Source organism: Hemiscyllium ocellatum, chromosome 18 (assembly GCF_020745735.1).
Source record: "Hemiscyllium ocellatum isolate sHemOce1 chromosome 18, sHemOce1.pat.X.cur, whole genome shotgun sequence".
Taxonomy (NCBI): Eukaryota; Metazoa; Chordata; class Chondrichthyes; order Orectolobiformes; family Hemiscylliidae; genus Hemiscyllium; species Hemiscyllium ocellatum.
The window spans coordinates 28,363,617-28,389,715 of record NC_083418.1 but is presented as its reverse complement, the minus strand read 5'-3'; the positions used below and the strand labels follow the sequence as shown (position 1 = coordinate 28,389,715).

The 26,099-nt window shown below is 40.2% G+C and overlaps 1 protein-coding gene and 1 long non-coding RNA gene across 2 annotated transcripts in view; one reads left to right on the top strand and one right to left on the bottom strand.

Moving 5' to 3' along the window:
* Positions 1-11,149: 11,149 nt before the first annotated feature.
* On the bottom strand, positions 11,150-15,633 carry LOC132824383 (uncharacterized). The gene is made up of 2 exons (XR_009645662.1): positions 15,399-15,633; positions 11,150-14,618 (listed from the first exon to the last, which is right to left on the bottom strand). It is a non-coding gene; the product is annotated as an uncharacterized LOC132824383 (long non-coding RNA).
* Positions 14,202-26,099, top strand: part of tkfc (triokinase/FMN cyclase) — a 75,748-nt gene continuing 63,850 nt past the window's right edge. The window contains exons 1-2 of the mRNA XM_060838790.1: positions 14,202-14,989; positions 23,332-23,521. Coding sequence (XP_060694773.1) covers positions 14,984-14,989; positions 23,332-23,521 — 196 coding nt within the window. The 5' untranslated portion in view covers positions 14,202-14,983. The remainder of the gene's footprint in view (positions 14,990-23,331; positions 23,522-26,099) is intronic.

The following is a 26,099-nucleotide window of genomic DNA, read 5'->3' as shown; positions in this document are numbered from 1 at the left end:
AGGTGAAGTATGGAAATTGGGAAGCCAGAATTGCAGGAGCCACTGAGTTTAAAATGATCTTACAATTCTGAGGTTCTTGAAGCTTTTATGTATGTGGACAGGCACTACAGGCTAGATGAGCAAACAAACCACAGCTTTGTGAAATAGGAAGCCATTCAAATGGAGGAAGTAAATAGAATATTAGAAGTAGAGAACATTATAGTCAGTGCTAACAGACATATCCAAGAGCAGGAGGTGGGAGGCTATATTTTTATAGCCAGTTCAGGGCTTGGAGCATCTGCACAGGACTGAAGAGAAAATTTGGAGGGGGGGTGGGGGTGATGGATCCAATTAATGTGATTTGGTAGGCACCAATACATAAGACGAGGAAAGAAGATCCCCTCAGTGAGAATGAGCAGCGAGAGGTTAAATGCTTAAAAATCTCTGAATTATTACCTGAACTATATCAAATAGGGTAGGTAAGGTTAAGGAGTCGAATATGTGCCTCAAATATTTGTCTGGTAGCAATAGGTTTCTAATCATAGCCAATACCATTGGGTTGTGCTTACACCAGGCCAACAACCATGTTGTTCGCTGATGAATGCACAATGTTTAGCATCATTCGCCACTCATCAGCTACCTTCCAAGCACGCATAATCCCACAAATCCTCTTATAGTTGTAGGAAGACCATTTTAGCCTTGTACTCCAATTCCCCTGCAATATAAGATGACATGCCAGTAGATTTCCTTGTCCATATATGACCTGATGCCTTGAAACTTCATGGGATCTACAGCCAATATTGAAGAGCACCTAGAACCACACACTTGTAGCTATATTTCAATGTGCAAATAAATCTGGTGGTCTGTCCAGCTGATGCGATAGTGCAGACCAAGACGTTGAAGTTTGACATCTGAAACATTGGCCATAAGGCATTTTGGTTGTAAGATATGATTTACTAATTTTTGGGCCAGACCTCCTAATATTGACACATGTCCCCAGCTATTACTAAGTTGGCCATTATAGAGTCAAAAGTGCAGGGCTTACCTTTGTGAGTTCTGTTCTGTTGTGATTTGAGGCAGCACTTCTCAAACCATTTCTATCTAGAAGGACAAGGGCAGCAGATATATGGGAACACCACCACTTTCAAGTTTCCCTCCAAGCACTCACTGTCCTGAGTTGGAAATATATTGCCATTCCTTCACTGTCACTGGGTCAAAATCCTGCAATTCCCTTCCTTTTGGCACTACAGGTGGACTGCAGTAATTCAAGAAGGCAGCTCATTACCACCTTCTCAAGGGCAACTACGGATGGGCAAATGCTGACCAGCCAGTGATGTCCACATCCCACAAAATGATTTTTAAAAAGCTAAAGAAAACAAATCCTTTTGGAGGACAGTTAAGGCAAGCAATTCTTATTTTCAAGGTGTGTTCCATAGATTTTGGTTGGAGCTTTGTGAATAACTGATTTTGAACCCAAATGTGAATTACATCAGGAATATTATTGCATTTCAATTATTTAGTAGCTGCGGTATCCTTCTCAGAAGTGTAGTGCTATCTACTTATATGAACTAGGTTTAAAGACTTTCTATCTTCCATTGAATTTCAATTGCTTCACAGATTCTTTTGCGGATAAGGCATGATCAGGCTTAGTCAATATTTACAAGCCTTCGCTTCAGATAGAAGAAGAATGGAATAAACTGGATAGAGAAGCAAGAGATGGTGTTTGTGGTGTTACACATCCAAGGGCAGCAGAGTTACTCAAAGAATGACATTCCAGGCATTGGGGAAAAAAATCTCTGAAAACCATCAATATTAATTAATTATTCTATGATGAAGGTCTGAAATGTCAAAAACATATACCTTCAAATAATTTTAAACCTCACCAAATTAAAACTTGATTTCTCCTTACAGAAATATCTGTATACTGACTAATGGATGTAAGTTGAAAATGTGTTGCTGGAAAAGCGCAGCAGGTCAGGCAGCATCCAAAGAGCAGGAGAATCGACGTTTCGGGCATAAGCCCTTCTTCAGGAATGAGCTGAAAATGTGTTGCTGGAAAAGCGCAGCAGGTTAGGCAGCATCCAAAGAGCAGGAGAATCGACGTTTCGGGCATGAGCCCTTCTTCAGGAATCATCTCCAGCACCTGCAGTCCTCACTTTCTCCTAATGGGTGTAAGCTGCCAATTCAGAAACATTTTTGAATGATGATGTCTTTTATTCCTTCCTTCAGTGGTGAAACAATGTATCTTCAGAGCTTCATGTTTTGTTTTCTTACAGCTGTTGAATTGTTTTGTATAAACACTGTGAAGAACAGAAAGATTATGAGAATGACAGATTGAAGTTAAAACCATCCAATTTATAGAGTGCCTACTACCTACATAATAGAATTGGGCACAACTCATTTAATTTACTGATAACTTTTTTGTTGAATTTTTATTTTGCATGGTCTTTCATTTGCATTTGGAAAAGAATGGACTTATTATGGAGAAGTAGCATGGCTTTGTGCAAAGTGAGGTCCAGTCTCACAAATTTGATTGAGTTTTTGAGGAATTGACAAAAATGATTGATGACAGTAGGACTGTAACAGTTGTCTACATGGATTTTACTACAGAATTTCACAAGGTAGGCTGGTCCAGAAGATTAAGTCACATTTAATCCATGGTGAATTGGTAAATTGGATCCAAAATTGACTTGGTGATAGAAGCCAGGGCAGGCAGTTGCAGCAGAGTGTTTTTCTGACTGGACGTGCGTGACCAGTGGTGTTCTGAAAGGATCAATGTTGGGACCTCTGTTGTTTACAATATATATAAATGATTTGGATGAAAATGTAATTAGTATGAATAGTATCTTAGCAGATGACTCAAAAATTGGTAGAGTTGTGGATTGTGAGGAATGGGGTTGTCAAAGTATATAACAGGATATAGATCAATTGGAAAGTTGGATGGAAAAATGGCAAACAAAGTTGAATCTGGACAAATGTGAGGTGATGCACTTTCGGATGTCAAAATCAAGAGGAAAATATACAGTAAATGACAGGACCCTTCGAAGCATTGATGTACAGAGGGATCTTGGAGTCCAAGTCCATAACTCCCTGAAAGTGGCAACACAAGTGGATAAGGTGATACAGAAGACATACAGCCTGCTTATCTTCATTGGTTAGGGCATTGAGAATAAAAATTGGCAAGTCATGTTACAATTGTATAAAACCTAAGTTAGGCCACATTTGGAGTATTGTGTGCAATTCTGGTCACTACCTTTTAGGAAGGATCTGAAGGCTGTGGAGAGGATGCAAAAGAGGTTTATCAGGATGTTGCCTGGACTGGAGTGTATTATGTATCAGCAGAAGGTTTCGCTTGAATGTCAGATGCTGAGGGCTGACCCGGTAAAGTATATAAAATTATGAGACATGGTTAGGGTGGACAGTCAGAGTCTTTTTCCCAGGGGGAAATATCAAACACTAAAGGGCATGGATTTAATGTGAGAAGGGGATGTTTAAAGGACATGTGCAGGGCAAGATATTTTTACACAGAGGTAGGTGCCTGGAACATGCTACCAGTGCAAGTAGAAACAAATACTTAATACTAGGTGGCACAGTGGTTACCACTGTTGCCACACAGTGCAAGGGAGCCGAATGCGAGTCCAGCCCCAGGCAACTATCTGGTTGGAGTTTGCACATTCTCCTATGTCTGTGTGTGTTTCTTTCCACAATCCAAAAGATGTGCATGTTAGGTGCATTAGTCAGGGTAAATGTAGAGAAATAGGGTAGGGGAATGGTTCTGGGTTACTCTTTGGAGGGTCGGTGTGGACTTGTTGGGCCAAATCACCTGTTTCCATACTATAGTGATTCTATGATCTTAAGCAACATTTAAAAGGCATTTAGACAGACACATGAATAGGCAGAAATAGGGACCTTGTGCAAGCAGAAAGCATTAGTTTAGAATGGCACCACAGCTGGCATAGACGTGGTTGCTGAAGTGCCTGTTCCTATGCTGTACTGTTCTACTTACTAAGGTTAGCAGAACATAATTTTATGGTATGTGATGATTCAATAATGATGAATAGACTGATTCTTTTCCTTATCCCATTCATCTACTGGCCAGAATAAAGTTTGAAATTAAAGAGAGATGAGGAAAGAACATTAGCTAAGAAATAGTTACATTCAGAAAAAAAAGGATAATTCATAGATTGTCTAAATATTGGAGTCATTTTTCATGCATGTTATTAGCACTGGAGTTTCCTCCTGGATTTGTTATAGCTGATTAAATTCCCTTTTTCTGAAGACAGTGCTGTAGATCCAGGCTCTATTTTTAGGAACTATCTACTTAAGGCAATGAGGTCCTCCTGTGGGTTTTCAAATCAGACACTTTTTTGACAGCACATGCAAAGAGAGAGGGCATAGACTTTTGACACTGTTGCAAGTTCTGTCAAGCTTTTGTGTTCAGAATTTTTTTTCTTCAACCACAGACTGGGTCATGTGAACTCTCCCTGAATGCATCATCATCATAAGCAACCTTTTTCTTTTCAGCTGCTTTAGCCAGTGTCCTTTTCTCTAAAAAGTGTTCTGTCCAAAAATTTAAGGAAGATACATCCAACTATCGATAGTACAATATTTTGGATAACACATCTTCTTAACAACACAATATTTAAACATCTTTTGTGTTTATTTAACGCTCTCTTTGAATTATATTTGGTTGTTTGTGGCTCTTCAGTATGCTGTCTACATGATTCATTTCTATGGTAAGCATGAAATGTACCATTGAACAGAGCCTATGTGGTATCTTGTTAGCTTTTGTTCACCTTTTTTTGCTAATGTTGAGTATAGTTCTACATGAAGAGGGTGAGCAAACGTTCTTCATTCAATAACCATTGTGTATATGAGACTACAGATAGTAAGTGCCATGTACATTCTATCTTCATCTGACATTCAAATATAGGTACAAACACTTTTGACCAGGAATCATTAGAAAGTAATCAAAGGCAGAAACATTAACTGATTATTCTTTTCTCTGGCCAGTTACAATGGTGCCATCAAATTCTGCTTATTCAGGAAAACCTAAGACTGGCAGTTTTGGTCTTTGTTTCTTTGTGTGTTTCAGTACATTGAATATTGCATATAATAAATGAGTTATCAAGGCAGTTTAATATGTTTGTTCAATACAAAAGGTTGTTTTCCTATGTGTTTTACTTAACACTCACTAACCTTATAATACAATACAGTTTCTTGCACAGTCTCTTAGGGTGACATTTCTTCATTTTTCTAAGTGGGGTGAGTGTATTAGATGGCTATTAACACGATACCCCCACCGACAAGGCAACTCATCAGATCGTTCCCCCATCAGCTCATTATCAGCTGACATGCAAGCAAGGGAGCATATCTCGCCCTATCAAAAACCTCAATACTGGAAACTCTTGTCACCAGGAGTTGCCTATCATCAGCCACTTAAAGCTAGTGGTTTCTGTACATTGCTGGTTCATGTCTTCACATCAGGGGAACCACGAGTAAGCAAAGTTTTTTATGGGTTGTGGGCGTTTAGAAGAAATGTTTTGGGGGAATCAGAGGAGAGGGCAGAAGGGTGGCTTTCAGAGGACCCCCCCCGTTCTCACCTTCCCACTATCAGTGTCTCCAACTGCCACCTAATTGGACCAATTTGAGGCACTCCCATAACTTAGTAGGCTGGTCACTAGTGAGAAAACTAGCTACTTTTCTTAGCCACGAGAGGCAGATGAGCATGGCTGAGAGCCTTAGGTTGCCATTAACTGATTACTTCAGCCCCTTATTTGCTGGTGATTTGGGAAAGTCATACATGGATCTTCTCAACAGCACTTAATTGCTGAAGTAACAAGAACCAGATAAGTTCGTCACTGGGGTGAATTGACTTAATTTCCACTTCTCACCACCTCCAGAGAGAGAAAACCATTCCTATTTTCTAGCTCTTCTCAAAATCCAAACTATTGGAGGAAGAAAATAACTTTCGAAAATTATGTTCCTAGCAAGGAGTTTTGCCTCTAAGCATACTTGGTGACTATTTGTAGAGGAAGATTGGTGGGCTTTGAAAGATATTTAATGGATTAAACATGCCAAAATATCTTACAATTTCTGTATTTGAATTCCCAAGAAGAAATCCCAGCAGGTAAGGCTTAATGTGGAACTTTAAATCAATAATTTTATCATTCGTACATCTTCCAAGGCTTGATGCACTATACACATTTGAGGGAAAATAGGAATTTTGACTCAGGCCAGAAGATTTGAGCCTATGTCTCAGAAGAAATGAGAATGCTTCAGTGCATTTCATGCTGCAGTTAGCAGTGTACCATTTACCCTATATCTGTTTTACATTAAAGACTTGAATTGTATTTTTAAAAGTTCCTGACATCTGAGAATACTTCTTTTTCACTCAGCCATAAAGAACTTGTTGGCAGTTCCTAGCTCTGGTCATCAGCAGAAGTAAGTGATGATCTAAAAGCTCACCTTTGTGTTCTGAATTTAGGATATTGATCGATTGACAGTGACAGAACAAGTTTGCATAGAATGTGAATTGCAGAACAACTAGAAGGTCATGGTTTTCCCATTAGTTTGCTGTCCATGAATTCTTAAAGACTGGGGGAATGGGCAAAACCCAGCTCCTCCAATTTTTTGCTCAGCGGATATGCATACATAATTTCCATACTGTCAAGGAGATGCCAGTCTATGAGCTCGTGAAAAATTCAGATGAGATGTTAAAACAATGCTCAATGTGCTTGTGCAAATAACTGGGCAAGATTTCATGGTACTAATTTCAAGGTCAGAGTTTACCTCGTGTCACAGCCAAAGTCCCTTCCTCTTAGTCTTCAATAACAGACTCAATTAGCTATTTATTACTCACTGTGCTGTTTGTAGGTCCTACTTGTCTTTGCCTGCATAACCTCACTTTAAAGTAGAGTATGTTCATATGTTTCTGAACAAAATTGTAATAACTAAACATAAACGCAATGTTTGCTTCATACCTAATGGTTACAGTCATAGATATGTACAGCACGGAAATAGATCCTTCGGTCCAACTCGTCCATGCCAACCAGATATCCCAACGCAATCTAGTCCCACCTGCCAGCACCCAGCCCATATCCCTCCAAACCCTTCCTATTCATATACCCATCCAATTGCCTTTTAAATGTTGCAATTGTACCAGCCTCCACCACTTCCTCTGGTAACTCATTCCATACACATGTCACCCTCTGAGTGAAAAAGTTGCTCCTTAGGTCTCTTTTATATATTTTCCCTCTCACCCTAACCTATGTCCTTTAGTTCTGGACTCCCCCACCCCAGGGAAAAAAACTTTGTCTTTTTATCCTATGCATGCCCCTCATAATTTTGTAAACCTCTATACGGTCACACCTCAGCCTCTGACGCTCCAGGGAAAACAGCCCCAGCCTATTCAACCTCTTCCTATAGCTTAAATCTTCCAACCCTGGCAACGTCCTTGTAAATCTTTTCTGAACCCTTTCAAGTTTCACACCATCGTTCCGATAGGAAGGAGACCAGAATTGTATGCAATATTCTAACACCGGCCTAACCACTGTCCTGCACAGCTGCAAAATGACCTCCCAACTCCTGTACTCAATACACTGACCAATAAAATAAAGCATACCAAACGCCTTCTTCACTATCCTATCTACCTGTGACTCCACTCTCAACGAGCTATAAACCTGCATTCCAAGGTCTCTTTGTTCAGCAACACTCCCGAGGACCTTAAGTATATAAGTCCTGCTAAGATTTGCTTTCCCAAAATGCAGCATCTCATATTTATCTAAATTAAACTCCATCTGCCACTTCTCAGCCCTTTGGCCCATCTGATCAAGATCCTGTTGTAATCTGAGATAATGTTCTTCGCTGTCCACTACACCTCCATTCTGAAAAAACAACCCTCCACCCATCACCCTCTGTCTTCTACCTTTCTGCCAGTTCTGTATCCAAATGGCTAGTTCTCCCTGTAATCCATGAGATCTAAATTTCTCATCATAAACAGACATTTGGCTGTGGACGATGGCATCAAGAATATCAGCAATTAAGAATGGGCACAGTGAGAATCGATACAATGTTGTGACACTATAAAGTGCTATGGTTCTAAAGTAAGCCATATCAAACATGATATTCTCCACATGTTAAATCCCATTTGCGACTGTTTCTTATTCATTTGTTAGAAAAATTAAAAACACACCTGGGCTGCTGTCGTGCCGTTTCCCATAGCTCAGACAGCTAGACTATTTTCAAATCCTTAAAAGGAGCCCACTTGCTGGAAGAGGAATTGGCTTTTGTATTTTTTTCAATACAGAAAAGTATTCCATGCAATCTTGTAGAGGACTAAATGACATGGAGAGAAGGCGCCATAAAGGTGAGGTAGGTAGTTAATAAGTCATGTTTAGTAAGATATGATGAGTGATCTCAATTGGCCTCATGGCAAGAAACCTGCCATTAAACCTGAGGAAACTGACATTTCGCCAAGACAACATAAGATTCAACCCAAACTCTCTTTAAGATTTTTCATTGAATTACATAAAGCCCCTTGTTGCAGGAAATCTTGTTATAAATCTCTGCAACTTCAGATCATTTAAGCTCCAGCTATTGAAGTGAACATTTCTTTTAAGCCCTGTTTGAATCGTGTTTAACATAGTCCCCTCACCAACATTGCCTTAACCCACTGCCTAACAGTAACTATGGAATTCTGTTTCACCGATTGTGCATGTGGAAATAATTTCCTCAGCTACAATGTTTAAGACATTTAGAAAAGTACATGTTTAGGGAAGGTTTGAAGAGATATGGGCCAGGAGCAGGCAGGTGGGACTTGATTAGTTTGGGATTACATTTGCCTTGGACTGGTTGGACCGAAGGGTCTGTTTCGGTGCTGCATGATTCTATGACTATGCTGGTTCTCTCTTTTTTCTACCCCTCTCACAATTCCAGCTGACACTACTTCTTGTTTCCCCCCAGTTTAACCTGGCACTACTCAAGTTGTTAATCATCTCCAACTCTACCTCCCAAACTCAATCAAGCATTCTTTTTCCATCACTTCAGTTAATTATAGAATTCTTCTATTCCTTCTCTTTCACCTAGAATACTCCTTATAAGTTTGCAGCCTTATTTGTTTGCATTGATCTTTTACGCTCTGCCTCTTGTTATTGCTACAAATGATTGACTCTGCTGTACTCTTTGAGTGAGAGTTCTTAATATTACAGGAATAGTAATTTTGAAATGCAGCGTGTGAGTACTAAATACAAGGAGTGAAGTGCTTGCAACCACTCTCAGCTAGATGTGCCGAGTAAATTATCTTGGCCTCCTTCAGAGACTTCCATCATCATGAAAGTTAGTCCTTATTTCACTTCAGGTGATCTGAAGCTGAGGCCTCTGGGTACAGCAAAGTGTATTGGTGCTGACAACATAGTTATGAAAGCATATGCTCCAGAGCCAACCATGCCTCTAACCAAGGTATTCAAATACAGCTGCAACACTGGAAACCGGCCAACAAAGTGGAGGATTTTGCAGATTATGTGTTGTCCACAAAAATCCAACACATATAATCCATCCAATGACAATTCCTTCAGCAGTAACAATGTTGTCTATAGCCTGATTATGTGGCACTTACTCACCTACAGCTTGCCTTGTTATAGTTTAGTTTGGTCATTTTGGTTTCTGCCACAACCCCAAGATTGAGATCATCAAGCAACCTTAATTTAAACATAGTCAAAGAGCTGAATTTCAGAGGTGAAGTGTGAGTAAATGCCTTGACATCCACACAGCTTCCAACACAGTGTGAAATCAAGATTCCCTAGACAAGTGAAGTCAGTGGGAATCAGAAGAAAATTCACCACCACCTGACATCACAGTTTGGACAAAAGAAGATGGTTTTCATTGAAGATGAATTCTTTGAAATGTAAAGGCCATCTCAAGTTAAACTATCAGATGTGGTCATGACAATTTTTTTAATGTGCAGTTAATGATGATGGACTGAACTGCTGTCTGAACAACATTGACGGGACAAATTTGCATTTGATTTAGATTAGATCATTTACAGTGTGGAAACAGGCCCTTCGGCCCAACAAGATCACAACGACCCTCCGAAACCCACCCAGACCCATTCCCCTACATTTACCCCTTCACCTAACGCTACGGGAAATTTAGCATGGCTAATTCACCTAACCTGCACATCTTTGGACTGTGGGAGGAAACCCATTCAGACACAGGGAGACAGTTGCCTGAGGTTGGAATTGAACGTGGGTCTCTGGCGCTGTGAGGTAGCAGTGCTAACCACTGTGCCACCATACTTTCTCTAATTCACCAACATTATTTTGCACCCACATCTACTGACGTTTTTGCACCACATAGGTGTTCATTCCCACTGCACACCCTACAGTCACTGACATTGTTCTATACACACAATACCTATCCTTATTCTTCACTGTGCGTTTTACATCCATTACTACCTACAGTGAACCACGCTTGCACTGTTGTCTGCTAAGCCTCCAACACTACTAATATCTAAGAAGCAACATATACGTGCTGCTCCTTGATTGTGGTCTATGTCCAGATTCACTCCTGATTACGTATCAATTACACCCACTGATCCTCAAAGCCCCCACAACCCATTCAACCTCAGTATATGACTGGTAAGTACTCTGTGCAGCCTCCTCAACAATAATCACCATGCAACATTATCATTGATATCCATTATGAATCCTATAAATAAAAACACATCTACTGCATTCCCCTACACCCATCTAACTGCTGGTTCACCTTAACCCATTATTAGAAACTTTGCAATGTATGGTCCAAGATCCCTAATGAGTATATCCACCACTTTATATCAACTAGTGCTCTCCACTCAACCTGAAGGTTGATAACCAAATTCAGAGATCTATTTGGAATCTAATTTGACAAATACGCAAGGCTTTAACTTTTTCTGAAATTTGGATACTTGGTTTTGATCCTGTGGGATAACTGCACCAACACTGACCAGTTTTCATTCACATGTTACTTCAACTTTAAACATAAACATACAAAAGGATGAATCTAAATGCCATTTGTACAAAAGCTGATGCAGAAGGCTGTAAGAAGCAAAGGTTAAAAGGAGCGCAGGAGGTGAAAGTCCAGGTTAATATTGATTAAAATATCAAAATAAAAGGCTGTAGAGCTTTTGCAATCAATGATCAACTTCTTTATCAGCAATGTAAAGATCACATTCAAAAAACATCAACTTGGTCAAAGTTTAATACTTTCTGTTGATTAGCAGCAATTCCTATTTACAGTTTTAAAATTTTTATTTCAGCTATCAACAAGAATGATTCGAGGAAGAAGTGTGTCTATTTAAGGATAGTGAACTGGATGGTGTCCAGTGTGATATGCTATCAAAGCTATATATTTATTAATATTGTGGACTTGAATGTGAATGATTGTGGATATTTGGAATTGATTTTAACAAGTCAATGAAAAGACAGTAGAATAACACTTTTTTGGTGGTCTTATTTCTTGTAATAACTGCTTGTGTAGTGGAGACCACATGCAGGGTTTGTGACTGTTTTAGAAAATGTTTGTAGCAGTTGAAGAGAAGCCTGTTGAAAGTAAGAAATCAGCTCATTTCTCCTGTGTCTGGAAAATGAATCCTTTTTGTGGGCCCTGTGTGGTGTCTGGAGCCTTGCTGCAGCTGCTTTTGGAAGGGAATCCTCTGGAAGAGATTGACAATATTTCCTGAATGACTGCATTTGCAAAGATCTCCAGAGACACCCATACGTGTCAGCAACATCCACCTTTCTATGCTAGATCATTCGACCTGCAGCCATCTGAACATTTCAAACTTTTATCCCTTTTTTTTGCCTGAAAAACTTACTAGGCAAAATTATTTATTCCTAAAAAGTGAATCTGTACAGATATTTTTATCTCACTTTTATCAGAGCTGCATATTTATATACTGAGATATATAGATGGGAAAACTTGTAAATGTTCATGATATAAACTGAATGTATTAGCCAATATTGTATTTACTTTAATAAGTTTTGTTTTACAATAAATCAATTATAATTTTCTTCATTAAAGGAGTCTGCTTAATAGATCTTTTTGTCTAATATGGAAAAGGTGTATGATTGGCCATATTGGGAATTGAATAAAACAATTAAAAACAATTATGTGTAAAAAAATACAGTGGATGTTAGAAATATGCAACAAATACAGAAAATACCAGACAAACTCAACAGATCTGGCAGATTCTGTGGAAAGAGATTCAATGGTAATATTTTTTGCAGTTTATGTAAATGTAAGTTGTAACTGGTGGAAATAGTGAGATTAGAGAAAGACAGACTCCTTGCAACTCAGTTATAACAGATAGTTAATTGAATTTGGACAATGGTGAATAAGTGAGGTTTTTTTAAACTGGATACTGAAGAAATGGATATAAAACAAAAATTGTCAAGTTAATTTTTGGATTAGCAATGATCTGTCTGGTTTGGTAAAAATCCAAATGACACACTTTGTACAATCAATATACATTCTCAATAAAGAGCCAAATCTTCAAGGGAGTGGCAATGACAGCTTTCTCACTTAACCTGCCAAGAGTTCCACATTTCTGGCTAAAACTTCCGATTTGGGCCTCTTCAGAAAGGTGGAAATGATCAGAAAGCCTTCTAGCGAAGTGTAGGATGCCAAATCAAATCCTTTCTACAGCAGTAATTCTACGGTTTAAATGTCTCAAAGGTACTTTGACAAGCCACAGAGGGAGGTGCCTAAGCAGGTAGAGCTGGGAGGGTGAGGGGGGACGGTGAAAGATAGGGTAACGATAGCAGTTAAATGGATGAATTGTGAGGGGATAGTTTGCAGTTATTTGGGTGGGGATTAAGCTGGGTCAGATATCATAGAGTTGTATTTTGGGTGGGTAGCTATCTATCAAGGGGAAGTGTTCAGTTGGTGGGGTCAAGTATTCATGGAGTCTGGAGTCCAGTGAGAGCAGGTTTTAATACTCCAGCTTTTCCAGGCTAACTGTAAGGTAGCTGTAACCCTTTTAAGTCTCTGACTTTAACTCAGAGCTGGGAGAATTAAACTTTCCAGGCAATTATTGTAGTGCATTAGGACTTCGAAGGTGTCCTGTATATCAATGGCTTCTGGCAAACAGGAGTGAAAGACCATGAGCCCATGAGTTTGAAACTGATAAGGTACTTTGTATAATTTTTGTCCAACACAAAGGAAGACTATTAAGACCACGAGGTATAGGAGTAAAATTATCCCATTTCGCCCAGTGAATCTGCTCTGTCTTTTGATCATAGCTGATATATTTCTAAGTCCCAGACTCCTGCTTCACCCTGTAACTTTTGATCCCCTTGCCAATCAAGAACCTATTTATCTCTGCCTTAAATACACTCAGTGACTTGGCCTCCACAGCCTTCTATGGCAATGAGTTCAACAGACTGACTATCCTCTGGCTGAAGAAACTCATCCTCTCTAAGGAGTCATTCCTTCATTCTGAGGCTGTGCCCTTGCGTCCTAGTCTCTCCTACCAGTGGAAACATCTTCTCTTCGTCCAAGTTATCCAGGCTTCTCAGTATTGGTCAGTTATGAAATACTGCATTAAGTTCAGGTCTTTGTGTTGTAGAAAAGGTGTGGTTAAACTTGAAAGAGCGCAGAAAAGATTTATAAGGATGTTGCCGGATTGGAGGATTTGAGCTATAGGGAGAGGCTAAATAGAATGTAGCTATTTTCCTGAGTGTCGGAGGTGGAGGAGTGACCTTACAGAGTTTTATAAAATCATGAGGGGCATGAACAGAGTGAATAGCCAAGGACTTTTTCCCAGGGGTCGGACAATCCAAAACTAGAGAGCATAGTTTAAGGTGAGAAGGGAAAGATTTAAAAGGGTACTAAAGGGCAACTTTTTCACACAGAAAGTGATGCATGTCTGGAATGAGCTGCCAGAGGAAGTGGTATAGGCTAGTACAATTGAAAATGTGTTGCTGGTTAAAGCACAGCAGGTTAGGCAGCATCCAAGGAATAGGAGATTCGAGGTTTCGGGCATAAGCCCTCCATCAGGAGGGCTAGTACAATTTAGGCTAGTACAATTGCAACATTTAAAAGGCACCTGGATGGTTATGAATAGGAAGGGCTTAGAGGGATATGGACCAAGTGCTGGTAAATGGGACGAGGTTAATTTAAGATGGCCGAGTTGGATGGAAGGGTCTGTTTCCGTTGTATACAACTCTATGAGTCTTATCCTGTTAAGTTTCAAAGAGATCTCTCCTTGCGGGACAAGTTAGGGATTGACAGGGACTGGTAGTTGGTGAGTTAAATAGTTTCTCAAGAGTTTGAAAAATCTCAACATTTCCCCAAATCTCATCGGAACCCTTCGAATTAATAATTAAACGGAGCCATCGGAGGGTCCAGGCGTGGTGAATTACCCACGGAAAAATTCGACCTCATAGGCGATTTCTTCAGTTTATGCCACGATGGGGATTCTGGAGGGTCCCGATAAACAATTCCCAGCTTCGCCGGAATAACGACTGCCAGGCCGTTGGAATGATGGCATGCACTCCTGTCAGCGCTGAGATACGACTGCAATGATTATTTTTGCAAGCTTCGGAGCTCAGTAAATGCAGTCCAATTGGAGTGGTTTTGTTTTCCCCTTTCCTTTTTCTCTGTTGAGGAGATGGGTGGTTAGTTCTGTCAGCGGGAAGGCCCAGGCCCAGGCGCAGATGGCGCTCGCTCGCGCTCCGGACAAATTCAAACTGCAGCAGAATTCCAGTACCAACCGTCACCGGGATCACGGCCCAGATAGAGAGGCAGGTACCCTTCCCCTCCCCCAGCAAAGCAGAGACCTCCAGCTTCCTCTCTAGGGAGAGAGGCACATTCCCTATTCCCCCACCCCCCAAAATCCGGGGAGAGACAGAGAGAAGCCTCCGCCCACCGCCTTGACCTCGCTGTCCTCTCCCGGTCAAAGAGCAGCAACACTCGCATCGCCGGCTGTCTTGGCTTCGGATGTTTTCACCGCCCGGCCTGAAGGATGCACGTAAGCGGCGGGACGGGGTGGGGGCTTTGGGGCTTGAACTGTGAGCCCCTTTCCGGGCTGGGGAGGGTTGGGGGAAGCTGGCCACCAACCGAGCGGCAGTGACATGCCCCGCCCCATCAAACTAACCCGGTGCTGATGCCAGCCTGGGCGGGCGGCGAGGGCCCTGCTACGGTGTCTCCATGGGCCAGGCTACCGGGTGTTAGGAAGAGGAACAGCTTTTTTGGTGGTGGGGGGGGGGGGCAGGGAGAGAAATTATTTTGGGGTATCAGACCCCTTCCTTTACATCTCTGACTCGGGTAAATGTTAAACCAGGCTTCCCCAAGCGCTGGGACTCAAAGGACCAGAACGTCGGCGTGGTCAAGATGTCAGTTAATTGTATTTTTAAGAAACTGCAAAACCCAGCGCTGACCTGTAGGAACAAATAACTGCAGATGCTGCAATCGATATTGAAGATCACAACGGGTCGGACAGCAAGCTTACGTTTGGAGTCTCGATGACTCTTCACCAGAGCTGCCCATAGATTGGCTCAAACCAGGTGCAAATCCGGAAGGACCTTTCCTAGATATTGCAATTTAGGATTGTCGTTGCAGCAGCGTGGTGTAGAATTACATTCGTTTGTTGACTTTAAAGTTGATTAGACCAGCACTTTGCCTGCAGGAGGAGATAAAACTGGTTAGTGTGCAGCACCGTTTATGTTTCTTCATAGTGCATAAAGAATGGTGGCTGAGGGACCAGCACAGACTTGTCTTGAAACTGTTTAACGATGAGCTCATTGCTGATGGATGGTTCACCCTCATCATTGAACCCCACCACATTTCAAACCACCTGACAATATATCCCTGACACACACTGATTTCCATGCCCTCCTATAATGTCCCACAGACGCCCAACTCTTCCCCCCCCCCCCCCCCCCAGCACCCCCAAAATAAATGTGATTCCCCTACAGGCACCTAATTATTTATCCTGGAAGTAACATTCAACTTCTTTAATCTTCTAAATACTCCTCTTCTGATGGGCCTGGCCCACACATGGTCACTCCATTGAACATCCAAAATAACCCTCACCAGCTTGCCGGTTGCCTAACCACTCTTGTCACACCTCTAGCATATCATCCCAACTCCCTGCCTACTTTACCACCGTATCTATCACTTTGGCAGCCACCACATTAACACAACTCACCTATCATCTTTTCCACTCTATCTGCCTACAATTCTACTAACAGCCAATTTGGTACCCTATCCACCTGCCACCATATCATCCTGCCATTCTATATACCAATCATCTTGCCATGCTGTGCTATCCCCATCTACACTCTGCCACCCTCCACGCCATACATTTCCCACACTCCTCTCTTAATCCCATTTACTTCACCCTGCTAACCCAGGGTGTATTCTCTATAACATCTTCACATAATTGAACAACCCAAGTTAAATTTGTATTTTACACTACCCTGCGTAAGCAGGAATGTAGTCATATATACAAAGATTACATATCCACGTTCTCCTTGCTTTTGACAGGACCTTTTCTCCATGCAATACCATGGTGAATCTTGGTGTTGTTTTAGAATAGAGTGAGAACTCACTGGGATAGTGCGAGAGAAACTAACCCAGGTATTTCTGGAGTTAAAGATGATGTAACAATATATGAAATTCCCAGATTTACTTGTTCACTATTCTAAAGACCAATCAGTTACCTGTTGCTGGTCAAATCTCCTTTTGTACACAGCCATTGGCTGCAGCTCATCTGTAGTAATCTCCTCTCCAGCTAAAACAAACAGCAGTGGAAACAACATGCCAAGTAACTTGATTTTTAAAAATGTAAAGCAATCCTTTATACAATCCATGGTTTTTAAAACAGCCCTCTTTCCCATTTCAGTACACAGTCAAAAATACAGAAAAAGGAAAAGGTACAGTATTTACAAAAGTCCCTTCACTCAGTGCCAGAAGTAATCATCTCTACAAACCGGGCATCAATCCTTAACAGTATCCTGCTTGATGATTAATCCAAAAACAGTCATTTTCTTCTACTTTGCATGGCATCATGTGTTGTGTATGACCACAGGTATAAGTTAAGTTGGATTTGGAGAGAGAACCTCAGGTATGTCACACCTGCTGAGGTATCAAAGAAACTTAAAAATGACGGACTTCAAAAGGAGAAAATGCACTATAAACTGAAATGTAATCTCCTGGGAATTATCTCAGATTGTGAACATGATTTGAAAGAAAAAAAACAACAATCGGCATGAGAAATTTTTATTTTGCCCTGTTGAAAATATAAAAGAACAGGTTAAAAGCCAGCTCAACCCTGGTCTTTGTATGCTAGAGAGCGAAGATGTGCAAGTGAGCTGAGGTGCTCCTGTGTGCCACTAGACTGAGGTATTCATGTATACTAGCCTGGATTCAAACAGTAATGTGTGAAGATCACAGCTGAAGAAACACCTATTACATTACAGGTAAAGGACTCTTTCTATCTAAGTACTTGTAACCAGCAGCCAGTAAATGGAAACAGGGCCAAAAAAGGATTTTCTGAATTCTGACAACGAGTCATCAAAAGGATTTCAACTCACCTGCAAAGAACACAAAATCAACTATTCAACTATCACCGTTGCACTGTCTACTTTTAAGGAACAATTGATACAGACTGTTCAGTTTATCTTTTAACTTTTTAAACTGATCTCTCATATCTAATCTGTGTGTGGTGTATTATTATTTCTTCTCCTGTTTAATTATGAATAAACTTTCTCTTGCTCACTCAAAAAAAAACTTGGTTAAATTGCCTCATTTGGTTCTGGGAGAATGGCATCCACAAGGGAGGGATCCTTTTCTTTACATTAATGTTGTTGCAACCAGTCCACTGAGTCTCACTCAAGCTTACAGATTCAGAATATCCTATCCGAAACAGTGATAACCTTGGGGGAACTTGGCCACGGTCATATCGTAACAGTATCCACATGTTAACCCTTTCACTTTCAAAATGTTTTGACATGGGCCTCTGTTCCCCTGACAACCAGGTTACATGGGCTTGTCTCCAAGCACAATTTGTAGGTATTCAAATCCCCTTTTTTGAACTACTCCATTCTACTTTGAATTAAAATAGTTTAAAACATTAAGTCGAACAGTTCTAACAGTTGTACTGTCAAATTTCATTAATCGAGTGCCATTAGCTCACACTGCTTGACATCTTGTCCAATCAATTGCATTCTTTAATTAATATGCTCATCTTATTCTACTAAATAAAATTAGGTCACCCCTTGATAATCCTGCCTTCTTTAAATAAGAAGACTATGCAAGGTGCTTTAAATGCTGCTGGCTTTGCAATAATATCCAGTGGTAATTGTACATGCACCATTCTGTTAAACAGGAATTTATTATTCATGACAGTAGTCATGAATTCCAACTCTAAAATGCATTTTAATCATAATTTTGCCATCACAGGCTTGCTGCTCCATTCTTGTTTCAAAGGCTAATGTGAATACATTGTAGCTACATTTGAGATATTTAGCTTCAATGCATGCACAGAAATCTTTACTTTGGGAAGGAAAATAGTTCTAAATCAAAAAGCCCAAAACATAGTGTTCGCAAGAAAAATGTATTAGTACAGTGTATTTCATTACCTCTGTAAGTTTCCAACAGTTTACAGCCAATATGCCATTTTTGAAGTGCAGTCATAATTCGTGTTTTTTTTTATCCTTACCATATCAATTCTAGTGTAGTAAAAAGTAATGTGCATCAACTAACTATCACAAGCAACAATAAAATAAGTTACCAGATCAGTAGTTTTAGATGATCAAGGACAAATGTTGCTCACAAAAGAGGACAATGCCCCTTCTCTTTGAAACACTGTGGGATCATTTGCATGTAGCTTAGTGAGCACCTCACCATTAGTTTAACATCTCTTCCAAAAGACAACATCTCTTACTGTGTAATACAGAATTGCCAGCTTAGGGAACAGAGTCATGTCTTGTTATAAGACCTAAATGCAAACGATCCTGTACCAGGATTGACATCTATTCCTTAGTCATTCGAAACAACTGGAGAATACATCTTGCTGGAGGATGTGGAAGGAATTGTTTGATAGTGCATTTTAATAACTAACATATTTGTAGCAAGATGATAGGAACAGCACTGAATCTAGGTTATGGGGCTCATATAAGATTAGATTACTTACAGTGTGGAAACAGGCCCTTCGGCCCAACAAGTCCACACCGACCCGCCGAAGCGCAACCCACCCATACCCCTACATTTACCCCTTACCCCTATGGGCAATTTAGAATGGCCAATTCACCTGACCCGCACATCTTTGGACTGTGGGAGGAAACCGGAGCACCCGGAGGAAACCCACGCAGACACGGGGAGAATGTGCAAACTCCACACAGTCAGTCGCCTGAGTCGGGAATTGAACCCGGGTCTCCAGGCGCTGTGAGGCACCATAAGTTCTGGAGTCTACTCCGTGATCTCCAACAACCCTAAACCTTTCAAGAATCTGCATGGTTTCATAAAGAAGAAATCACACCTGACAAATTTTAGTATTCTTTGTAGAGGTGACAAGCAAGATTGATAAAAGGGAACCAGTAAATGTATTATATTGGATTCCAAAAGACATTTGATCAGGTAACATGTTGTGTTGGGGATAGTGGATAGAAGATTGACCAACTACACAAAGGCAGAGATGATAAGGTATTTTCGGAATGGCAATATGTAATCCGTGGACTGCCACAGAGATCAGTGTTGGAGCTACAATTATTTACAATATATACTAATGAGTTAGTTGAAATGAATGTATTATTGCTGAGTTTGCAGATGACATAAAACAAATGAGTAGTTGTGCAAGTGACACAGAAGATCTACAGAGGAAAGTAGATTATGTGATTGAACAGACATCTTATTGAAAAATCCAAGTTTCTCAGGGGTCTCGATAGGATAAAAGCAGAGGTTGTTTTCCCTTGTGGGAGAGTCTAGGAAATCAGAAAGGGGTTGTCCATTTAAGATGAGGTGAGAATTAATGAATCAGAGGGTAATAAATCAATGGAAATCTTACCACAGAAGGTTATTGAGGCCAGGTTATAAGAATAAGAATATTCAAGACTTGGATAGACTTTTAAGCAGTAATGAAATCAAGAATTATGAGAAGGAGATAAGATATTCAGACAGAGGATTATCAGATCAGCCATGATCACAGTGAATAGTGGAGCTGATTTGATGAGCTGAATGGCATACTTCTATGTCTTATGGCCTTACATCTATGCTAATCAAAGAGTAACCTCTTGAACATCCCAGGTTTTAGTCACTTTACTATTGAAAGATGGGCCTTCAGTTGTCTAGACTCAAAGACCTGGAATTCCTTTCCTCAACCTGTCCTTCAAATTCTCCTCTAAGTCAAGGCTTGAAACCTACCTCTTTGGCAAGGCTTTTGGTTGTCTCATCTAAAATCTCCTCACATGATTTGGTGTCATATTTTGTTTTCTGAATTCTTTCATGGGATATGACCATTACTGGCAAGTCCAGCATTTGTTGCTCACCTCTATATTCCCCTTGAAAAGGTAGTGGTTTGAGTCTTTTGAACCACTGCAGGCTATGTGGTGTAGAAATATCCAGAGTGCTGCTAGGAACAACATCCCAAGATTCTGACCCAGCATCAGTGAAGGAATGCTGATATAATTTCAAGTTATGATCCACAGCAATGTAAGGAGGCATTTTCAAGGACAATGACTTGCAACAATGAAGGAGCGGTGATGTAGTTCCAATCAGGTCAGGGTGCTTGCAGTTTGGAGGAACATGCATTTCCTTGGTTGTATCTCCTTGGATTTCCTGGCATTTTATTTCTAAGTAGTAGAGATCACTGGTTTTGAAGTGCTGTGGAAGAAGCAGTGGTTAGCACTGCTGCCTCACAGCGCCTGAAGACCCGGGTTCAATTCCCGACTTAGGCGACTGACTGTGTGGAGTTTGCACGTTCTCCCCGTGTCTGCGTGGGTTTCCTCCGGGTGCTCCGGTTTCCTCCCACAGTCCAAAGATGTGCGGGTCAGGTGAATTGGCCATGCTAAATTGCCCGTAGTGTTAGGTAAGGGGTAATGTAGGGGTATGGGTGGGTTTCGCTTCGGCGGGTCGGTGTGGACTTGTTGGGCCGAAGGGCCTGTTTCCACACTGTAAGTCTAATCTAAAAAAAAAGCCTTGGAGATTTGCTACACTTGATTTCCTCCAAATGTAATATATTAAAAAAAGTTTTACCATTTTTGTGTGGTTTTTTTTCCTCAAATAGTAGTTCTATAGTAGTATTTATGTAGTGGAGAAAGTGAATATTTAAATTGGTGAATGGAATCCCAATTAAGTGGGCTGCTTTTTCCTGAATTGTGTCAGTTTTCTTGAGCTTTTGGAGACTTGCTTATCCAGCTGAGTAAAGGCTATTCTGTCATTGTCCTGAGTTATTGATGCTGGACAAGCTTTGAGGATTCAAGAGTTGAGTTACTTGCTGCAGAGTTCCCAGTCTCTGGCATGCTCTTGTGTTAAAGTGTGGCTGGTCCAGCTAAGTTTCTGGCCAATGGTAATCTGCAGGATGTTGATAGTCTGGGTTTCAGTGACAAGAGCGTCTTTGAATATGAAATGAGGATGGTTAGATTTTCTGTTGTTGAAGCTTGTTCTCACCTGGCACCAGTGTAGCATGAATATTATTTGCCAATGGTTAATCCAATCCTGAATGTTGTCCAGATTTTTGCTGCATATGTATATGGATTGTTTCAGTGGTTGAGAAGTCATAAATGCTACTGAATACTAAAACCTCCATCAAACATTCCCACTCTTCTTCAGTGAAGTGCCTTGAGAGCTTTTATTATGTAAAAGGAATATACATTGAAATTGTTGGAGTATTGATTTTGAAAGAATTTTCAATTTTCTCAAGTCAAGGAAAGCATTTTTGATTTTGCCTATGATTTCACAACTTGCCTTTTGTTAATCAAGTCAGCCAACCTGCTTTCTACAGCATCTCTTTGTTACAGTGACAATGACATCTTGTGTGACCACCTGGGGCTCTTAACTCAAGCAGCGCTTAAAGTTACGGCCAACACACGTTTTAAAAGTTTGCACTTTAGAAACAGTGTTCCCAATTTGTCAATCATGTTACAGAGAATTTGTGATAACAAAACACACGTTATAGCAGAAAGATCTGTACTGACCTCAAACTTCCTCCAGCTGCATATTACAATGTTTAACTTTTAACTTTGTTTTTGTTTTTCTATTTTGTATTTAAGATTTTGCACTGAGGCAGAAGTGGTGACATTGTGCAATTTTAACTGTACTCATGTACTTCTGTACTTTGCTGCATGTGACAATAAAATTAATTCTTATTCTATCGGCAAAGTTTGAGGTTATCTGGTTTTTTTTCCATATAGGGCTGCAAGCCTTTGGCTTTGAACCTGTTAATCTTGCCAGGTTCTTTCTTTTGCTGAGTTAGGTTGCAGAATGTTAACATCCTCCTCAAAATAGTTTCCCCTTCCAAGACCCCACACCCTGCCTTTCCGCATACCAAAATCACTCTCTCCCAACTCTGAAACTATGACCACCTCTGTCTTTAGCTCATGCTTTACATTGACATAGTGGCATAATACAGTATTTGCTTTATGTGTCAGATGGCTGTTCCCAAGCTCCATTATAGCACACAAGCAAAAGGCTGGGCTCACCCCAATTTCTGCTCATTTATTGAAGCTTTAGAGTAAGGCCCCATCTAACTGTTTAGCTTGATATAAAGTGTCTGGTGGTGCAATTTGATAATGAACAGTGAGTTTTACAGCAACCTTGCATTTCAACGTTCACTCAACCAAAATTAAAGATGAAAAGCTGATGAGACTGTAGCTACATGCTTCAGAAGCAATCGTTGATCATGAAGTACTCCTTGAATGCTGTGGACATGAAGGACACTACCTGAATGTTGTTATTTATTCCTCAATATTACCTTTTTCTTCTATTTGGCTATTTTACAGTGTAAATAAATATTAGCTTCCATATGAGGCAAAGTGTAACATTACAATCAGGGTTCAGGTTTAAAACAGGAGGTTGTCAAATATTTTTCTTCATGATACAGATAACTATACGTCTATCCCACCAAGGAGGAAGCTAACTGAGGTGTGATGTTGATTCAGCTATTAGTTTGGCTCCGACTGAATGTTACTTAAAAGGGGAGAATGTCAAAGCAAGATTTTCCTCAGGCATTTGTGAAAAACAAAAATGTAATTTGTTGTTATGGGAGGGAAGATACATTATGAACCATAAAGTACAGAGTGAAATGATTGACAAGCTGAAACTTTCTGTTATTCATCCTACTAATGGAAATATTAATTGATATTTTTGCTGCAGCATTCAAAGAAACTGATAAACTCTGTGGAGAATTGTGTGGACGATGCTTTGGATGGACTCGTGGCCTGCAATGTAGGAATGCAGCTGCTGCAAGGGCACCGTGTAATAATCAGGGCTGACCTGAAGAACCTGAAAGGCAAAGTGGCCTTGCTGTCAGGAGGAGGATCTGGACATGAGCCTGCTCATGCTGGTAATTATACTCCAGCTTTATTTCAGGGAATTTCTGTGAGATTTTGAACCCTTTCTTTGGCTGATCATAAACTTGGATACTGGGTAGAGCATTCTGGTTGGCTCTTAAGTTGAATAAATTGATCAAACTCCCATTTAAAGTATGAAACAAAAAGAGACTAGTGCTTTGTAAAGGTGCTGTTTTATACATGCAACATTAAATTAAGGCCTTCTCAACCAATTCAGGTGAATATTGAAGATCTCTTGATCCAGGTTTTTGCTTAAATAGTAGAGGGTGGATGAAGGCAACAAAGTAGAAGTTGTAAATAGGGCCTTTCAAAAATGTTTGTGTCAATGAGGACTATGTATTAGACTTGTTAGTGAACTTGAAGCTTGTGGGGTAATAAGAATACTAAGAGCATGGAAACCAATTGGCAGAAAGTCAGAATACACAAACGGGGTAACTGCTATTGTTCAGACTGGAGAGAGAGGTATACAGCAGCAAGGACCTTAGTACTTGGAACACTGCTTTCCATGCATATTTTAGACTTGTTTTTGTGGGCATTATTTCAAAATTTGTAGATGACATGAAACATGAGAGTATAAACTATGAAAGGAGTAATAAAACTTCAAGAAGGCACAAACAGTTTGTTGGAAAGTGTGTTTGCATGGCAGCTGAAATCCAGCACAGATAAATGAAGTGATACGTTTTAGTATGAAGGCTGGGAAATGATAATCTAGTTTAATTGTACCATTTTACAATGGGAGCAAAAGCAGAGAGATCTAAGGTGTTTCTCCAGAAGTCTTTCAAGCCCAGTCATTGCTCGTTGGTGTTTATACCCCATCAAGCCATTCTGCTCATGTAACTATTTATGCACTGCTATGCATTCTGTTTCACCTATGGTGCTGTACTTTCCTAGGGGTCACTGTCTCAGTCCAGGCTACCTGAGCCTGAGAAAGTCTATAGCCTTAAAGCTTGTCTTTAAACATTTAGACGAAAATGTAATGCTGAATTACAGAACACATTTGCTGCACTAGAAAACAGACAGGCATGAAGGTTCAGAAAAGGGGGGAACTCAAGGAATGCAGAAGATAGGAACATCTGTGCTCACCAAGTGATAACAAAATGCTGTAAGGCAATTAAGTACATTTGCCTTAGCATCGGTGAATCTGTGTGAAGAGATCACCAAATAATAATATTAATGACAGTGTTTGATTCTGACCCTGAAATGAAACTTGGTACTATCAAAAGCCTTGTAATTAACGGTCAGATCCTGTCAATTATAATGGATTCTTATTATCCCTTGCAAGCGGGGCAGACACAGAGAGAAAAACATCTTTGCTTTTACAAGATCCTGACTTGAGAGTTCAAAAGGACACTAAAGGGAGAGACCATTTTAGTGCTGAGGCTGTTCGAGCTAGTAGAAAGTTAACTCTTAGTGATTACCTACAATGGATTGAATTTAATTGCTTTTCGGACTTTATGATGACATTGAATAGCCATTACCGGTTATTAAGTACAAACTCTGTAAAAGATAATATTGATGAAGCTTTAGCTTACTTGCTGTTCTTGCAGACCATTCTACAAAACTTATAGACTGCCCCACTGTCAATTCTAACTAATCAGATCTTAAGTCTTATTTTAATTTGAGTCACAACTCTGAAAAGAAAGCATGTTTAATTAGAAGACTAATGAATTCGTTGAAATACAAACTTATGGTAACATCTCAGCCTCAAGTACAGAATGATTCAGTGGTTAAAAAGCAGGAGCCTGCTTCTAGCTGTAAAAAAAAGTTATTCTAAACCTAACTCAGTCCAGGCTACCTGAGCCTGAGAATGTCACTGCTGCTGAGACTTTGCAACATTTGAACTGCTGGCACATGGCCTCAGATGGCATGAGCCAAAAACTGCACAATGTATCAGGAAGCCATTTTATGATCAAAAGTTTGCCCTCCTTGCTAAGAAGTCATTTTGTAAAACAATTGTATCTGACATGTGAGCTGTGCAAGGTTACCTTATGAACTCTTCAATTATCTCAGACTGGTATCTCTTTATGGTAGGAGTGAATTTCGCTAGCAGGCGCCTAACTCGGCTGGGTATGTTTTTCCCACCTGATGAATGACTTAGGGTCTGTCGGAGTGATTAGTCAAGTGTACACAGACCTGTAATTAACTTTTTTTCCTTACAAATTATTGTCTTTCACTGTTATCTGTCTAATTAAAAACATGCAATGTTTTTGTAAACTTTTGTACAAAGAAAGCCACTTTGTTTCAGTACATTGGAATAGCCTGCTGAGGCACCTGAGGTCCTGGTATCCTACTCTCCTGGGTTATTAGAACCTAGTTAGTTTAATATAGGTATCAATGTTATGTTGTAACAGTGATGCTATTAGTGAATAAAGGGGATGACTAAAATTAAACTAAACTGTCTGTAAGAGGTTTTTATTCCAGAGAACGATCTCTGGGACGAACCTAGAGCAAGACTTTACAGGTCTGAGTTCACAAGGGATTCTCTGGGCCATCTCAAATCTCTACTGTAACAAGTCTGGTGACTGTCACCAGATTAAAGGTTTGCCTGTTTTTTCAATACGTTATCCACAA